Source organism: Camelina sativa, chromosome 4, assembly GCF_000633955.1.
Source record: "Camelina sativa cultivar DH55 chromosome 4, Cs, whole genome shotgun sequence".
In the NCBI taxonomy this organism is placed as follows: domain Eukaryota; kingdom Viridiplantae; phylum Streptophyta; class Magnoliopsida; order Brassicales; family Brassicaceae; genus Camelina; species Camelina sativa.
In genome coordinates, this window is record NC_025688.1 from 27,510,369 (window position 1) to 27,515,996 (window position 5,628).

General features: G+C 40.6%; 3 protein-coding genes across 4 annotated transcripts in view; 2 read left to right on the forward strand and 1 right to left on the reverse strand.

The window, feature by feature from the left end:
* Positions 7-2,812, forward strand: LOC104782814 (probable polyamine oxidase 2). Of its 2 annotated transcripts, none has more exons than XM_010507854.2 (9): positions 7-247; positions 545-660; positions 743-831; positions 928-1,041; positions 1,152-1,239; positions 1,363-1,448; positions 1,545-1,647; positions 1,736-1,833; positions 1,916-2,812. In XM_010507854.2, the coding sequence occupies exons 1-9, from the start codon at positions 208-210 to the stop codon at positions 2,652-2,654; spliced, it is 1,473 nt and encodes a 490-aa protein (XP_010506156.1). In that variant the 5' UTR covers positions 7-207; the 3' UTR covers positions 2,655-2,812. The 2 variants fall into 2 exon arrangements, with proteins under 2 accessions (XP_010506156.1, XP_019100591.1); XM_019245046.1 differs by having other exon boundaries at positions 560-660.
* LOC104782818 (50S ribosomal protein L3-1, chloroplastic) lies at positions 3,043-4,065 on the forward strand. The gene has a single exon (XM_010507858.2). It carries the CDS (start codon positions 3,104-3,106, stop codon positions 3,917-3,919), a length of 816 nt encoding a protein of 271 aa, XP_010506160.1. The 5' UTR covers positions 3,043-3,103; the 3' UTR covers positions 3,920-4,065.
* Positions 4,193-5,628, reverse strand: part of LOC104782817 — a 5,274-nt gene continuing 3,838 nt past the window's right edge. Inside the window, exons 6-8 of the mRNA XM_010507857.2 lie at positions 4,976-5,520; positions 4,740-4,887; positions 4,193-4,652 (exon numbers count right to left, since the gene is read on the reverse strand). Coding sequence (XP_010506159.1) covers positions 4,324-4,652; positions 4,740-4,887; positions 4,976-5,520 — 1,022 coding nt within the window. The 3' untranslated portion in view covers positions 4,193-4,323. The remainder of the gene's footprint in view (positions 4,653-4,739; positions 4,888-4,975; positions 5,521-5,628) is intronic.

Sequence of the window (5,628 nt, forward strand, 5' to 3'; positions counted from 1 at the left end):
GGGAGGTTTAAAAATCCTGAAGAAAAGAGAAATCGCATGAATTTGTTTGGAGGCCTGATCTTTTCATCTTCGATTTCGAGCCACTTTACGACTTGTCTTCTCATCTTTATTCTTCATTTCTCTCCCCAGCTTAATAGTAATAATAATAATAATAATAGTAATCGTAATTATAATAGTAATCGTTTGATCTATTGAAGAACAAGAATCATGGAGTCCAGAAAAAACTCTGATCGTCAAATGCGTAGAGGTATTGTATTTTCTTTTTACCTCCATCGGAAATTTCGGATTTTTAAATGTTTGTTGATTGTAATCGTTGATGTATATGAAGAATCTAGGGTTCTTGGGTAATTTGGTTTATCTGTTTTTATGGTTTTTGTGTCCTCAATTTTGCCCTCGTGCTTATTTCTCTGTCGGTGACTTGAAGTTTTGTCCTTTTTTTTGGTTTGGTGGGGTTTAAAATCGTTGTTTAATCGTAATTTTGAATTGTTAGTTTATTGGATTTGAACGGTCGTTGATTCGTGCTTGCTGTGTGTGTGTGTGACAGCTAATTGCTTTTCAGCTGGTGAAAGGGTGAAGACAAGGTCACCGTCGGTGATTGTCATCGGAGGTGGTTTTGGTGGAATCTCAGCTGCTCGCACTCTTCATGATGCTTCCTTTCAGGTTTCTAATTTATATACACTACCACTGCTATTTCAAGTTTTAAGAACTGTTTGATTGGGAACTAAATTGTCACGGTGTTTAGGTTATGGTGCTGGAGTCCCGTGACAGAATCGGTGGACGAGTTCACACTGATTACTCATTTGGTTTTCCTGTTGATCTTGGTGCATCATGGTAATAATAGAAACGGCTCTTTATTCTTGTCATTGGATGATGTTTTTGTTATATTTGGTGAAACTTTGTTAACACAGCAACATCGTTTTGTCACAGGCTGCATGGAGTATGCAAAGAGAATCCTCTCGCACCAGTTATTGGAAGACTGGGACTGCCCTTGTATCGTACTAGCGGTGACAATTCTGTCTTGTATGATCATGATCTCGAGAGGTGTGCTTGAATTTGAATATTCCGGCTTTGTTATCTCGATCTTCTATATCTTTTTATTCTTGTTTGACACCTTAAATTAAACTTATACTGCAATTCTTTTGGTTCTGTAGCTATGCTCTGTTTGATATGGATGGCAACCAAGTTCCTCAAGAGTTGGTAACTCAGGTTGGCGTCACTTTTGAACATATTTTGGAAGAGGTATGTCCATCACATTCATTTTATTATTATTATTATTATTCATATTCCGATTCTCGTTTTTGTTGATGTTGCAAGTCTTAGTTTTATGCTCATCTTAACTAGATTCGTCTTTTGCAAATACAGATCAATAAAGTCAGGGATGAGCAGGATGAAGACATGTCCATTTCTAAGGCTTTCTCAATAGTCTTTACTAGGAAACCCGAGTTGAGGTTTGTATACATAATGTCCCCACTTTTTAAATTTCTTTAGTCTATGCACTTTTGGTAAGCTTGGTTTCATGATTGAATTTGAATTTCCACATCCAGGTTAGAGGGGCTTGCACACAATGTACTTCAGTGGTATGTATGCCGCATGGAAGGATGGTTTGCCGCAGATGCAGATACCATCTCTGCAAAGTGTTGGGATCAGGTTAGTTACATTTTTTCCTCTTGAAAGTTAATGGTTTTATCACATACCGTTTCTTGATTTCTGGTTTAACATTCTGAGAATTGTTCAGGAGGAGTTACTGCCAGGTGGACATGGTCTTATGGTTAGAGGGTATCGTCCTGTCATCAACACTCTGGCCAAAGGTCTTGATATCCGAGTAGGCCACAGGTACACCTTGCCTATTTGAAGAGTTTTGGCCATTTACTTAGTGTTTTGCAGTCATAACCTCTGGTGTTTTTCCTTGTCTCAGGGTTACGAAGATAGTAAGGCGGTACAATGGAGTGAAGGTAACGACAGAAAACGGGGAAACATTTGTTGCTGATGCTGCTGTCATTGCTGTTCCTCTCGGAGTTTTAAAATCCGGAACCATAAAATTCGAACCGAAGCTACCTGAGTGGAAACAAGAAGCAATCAACGACCTAGGAGTAGGTATCGAGAACAAGATCATACTCCATTTTGAGAAAGTCTTCTGGCCGAAAGTGGAGTTTCTAGGAGTGGTAGCTGAAACCTCCTACGGTTGCAGTTATTTTTTGAACCTGCACAAGGCCACAGGTCATCCTGTCCTTGTTTACATGCCGGCTGGTCAGCTCGCTAAAGACATTGAGAAAATGTCTGATGAAGCAGCTGCGAGTTTCGCCTTCTTGCAACTCCAGAGAATTCTTCCGGATGCATTGCCTCCGGTACAGCATCTTGTATCAAGGTGGGGATCGGATGTGAATTCACTGGGATCTTATAGCTACGATATCGTGGGAAAACCTCATGATCTCTACGAGAGGCTAAGGGTTCCAGTGGATAACTTATTCTTTGCCGGTGAAGCAACAAGCTCGAGCTTCCCTGGCTCGGTTCACGGCGCTTATTCAACTGGATTGATGGCAGCTGAAGATTGTAGGATGCGAGTTTTGGAGCGGTATGGTGAGTTGGATCTGTTTCAGCCTGTAATGGGTGAAGAAGGACCTTTCTCTGTTCCTCTTCTTATCTCTCGTCTCTAAACTCCCCCATCATTGACTAGAAAGAACCTGAAGTGAAGATGGATTGTCTTGTGTCTTAATTTGAAACTATAATTATTCTCGTGTCGTCGGATCGTTTAAAACATCTTTGGTTTGGTATTCAATAAATTTGAACATTATAATACATCCTTGTGATATTATTTATATATGACAATCATCTTTTAAGAATTCAACTTGTGCTAACTAATATAAACACTAATCTAAAAAGAGGTTAAATTGAACATGAGAAGAAAATAAAGAACGAGATGAACAAAATTTGAATTTCCAGGACCGATGTTGCAAAATAAAAACAACTGTTTGTTGTAAATATGAGTATCTCCAGGGGTATAACGATAACATTTCGTAAATTTTTATTAGATTGGAGAAGATAAGAGTGGCAAAAACAGAGCTTTATCCTCTTCTCTTCTTCTCTGTGAGTATCTTTGAGAACAATGGCGATGGCTATGGCGGTGGTTTCTTTCCCATCTCTACTCAACAAATCAACTTTACCCTCTTCGCTCTTCACTCCAACCTTCCTCCCTGCGAAATCCTCTTCCCTTCTCATCAAATCATCACCCAAAACCAGATTCGTTGTCTCTTCCTCCATGGAAGCTGGAATCGGAGTAATGGGTTCAAAGCTCGGAATGATGAGTTTCTTCGAAGACGACGGCACAGTTGTTCCAGTAACAGTCGTCGGATTCCGCGAAGGCAACATCGTGACCCAAATCAAAACCCTAGCAACCGACGGTTACGACGCGGTTCAAATCGGTTACCGTCGGGTACGCGACAAGAAGCTAACTAAACCGGAAACCGGTCATCTCCTAAAAGCCGGTACGATCCCAATGAGACATCTCCAAGAGTTCAGGCTAACGAACGTGGAAGGATTCGAAACGAACCAGAAGCTCGTGTTCGACGAGATATTCAAAGAGGGGGACCTCGTCGACGTGGCGGGGACGACGATTGGGAAAGGGTTTCAAGGAGGAATCAAAAGGCATCATTTCAAGAGAGGTCAGATGACTCATGGTTCCAAGAGTCATCGTGCTTTGGGTTCGATTGGTGCTGGTACTACTCCTGGAAGGGTTTACAAAGGGAAGAAGATGCCTGGGAGAATGGGAGGGACGAGGACTAAGATTAGGAAGCTTAAGATTGTTAAAGTTGATAAGGAGCTTAATGTTGTTATGATCAAAGGTGCTTTGCCTGGTAAGCCTGGCAATCTTCTTCGTATTACTCCTGCTAAAATCGTTGGACTTAATATTCCCAAGAACTAGTTGAGACTTCAGACAACAACATCAAGACTTGCTTTGTTTTGTAATGTTTGACTTTGTTTGAATCTATATCTATTGTATCCAAATTGCGGAATCTGGATTTTGGTGTTAGAATTGGAGTTTTTGTATAAGTCAATGTTCTTCTTGAATGCGGTGAAATTGTGTTTAGAACTGCGATTATATTCATATTCAAGGATCTTTCCCAGCTCATATTCAAATATTCAAGGAACTAATGTAAGGACAAGAGTAGTCAAGTAGACAAGTAGTGACAAAACAATATTAGGATGACATACTCAAAAAACATATATTTATAGTTTTAAGGGGTTTAAATTGTACATGAGCTATTTATGATAGGAAGAAAAAAATGAACAGATAAATATAAATCTTTATGTTACGTTTTTGGGATTTTAAAGAATGGTTGAGAAGCTCTCAATAGGATCAGATTCTTCAAGCATAGAAGCAGCTTGGAAGCAATCAGTAGCATCAGCTATACGTCCATCAGATTTATGAACCATTCCTAGGTAATACCAAGCTTTTCGGTTTGTTGGATCAATCCTCAATGCATCAGAGAGCAAGCTTCTCGCCACGGGGAGAGTCGGCTGATGATCTTTCCCTCTTTCAGATAGCAATGCTCCAACCGCTACTTTGCAAGGAACCGATGATCCGTCTAGTAATAAACCATCTAAGAAAGCTGCTAACGCGGGTTTAAACTCCTTTCGTCCTTCCCACATTCGACCTGATCATCCCAAAGATTCAAACCGAATTTGAGTAAATCAAGGAAATGGATTCTAAGAGATTAGTTAAAATGTGTTCTTGTTCTTGCCTTCTGTATGCAGCATTGAAGCAGAGTATTGTTTCAGCTCCCCGGCCTTTTTCAAACAGACTTCCACGTCGTTCCAGTGCGAAAGGCTTGAGTAAAGATAAGCCAAGCCATGCCACACTTCAAACTCATTCACTTTGTCTTCCTCCATCTGTGTTATTGTCAAATGTCTTCAATAAAAGAAGGAAGGTTTTGATTGATGATGTGAATAGATTAGAAAACAAACGAGACTTAGAAACCTGAGAAAGAGTTCTGAGAGGTCCGAAAGACTTCCTCTGCGCTTGAACCAATGCAAGAAGGTAACGATAAGTCTCTACAGCTTCTGTTGGATTTGACTGAGAGATTTTCAGCTTTGCTTTAAGTCTCAAGAGAGGTCCTTGATCCCACTTTGCGGTTTCATCTAAAGCAGCATCGGTCACAACTTCAGCTTCTGAAAACCGTTGCTGAGCCGACAAAACAAGCGCGAGAAATCTCCATCCTTTTAACACCGACCCTCCCGTTGCATCGATGAACTCTTTGGCGTAACGTGACGCGGCTTTTAAGTTCCGTTGCTCAGCGTATTGAACACCTAACTCAAAGATCAAATCAGGATTGTTGTGCTCAAACGCTATAGCTCCATCTAATGCTTTCAATGATTCTGATTGAAGCCGAGACCTTTCGAAATCCGACGTGGGAACCTTAGCTTGCTTCCCTAAACAAAGTCCTAACATCCTCAAACCAACGCCTTTCAAATGCTCATCCATACCTTGTGCATTGTTTATAGCTCTCTGCGCATAACCCGAACCTTCTGCAGCTAAAGAAGGCTCTTCACTGCAAAGCTTAGCAGCTAACAAAAGTGCTACAAGATCATCAGGTTGTTCGTGTTTATGCAGAGACTTTCTAAGAAGGTTAA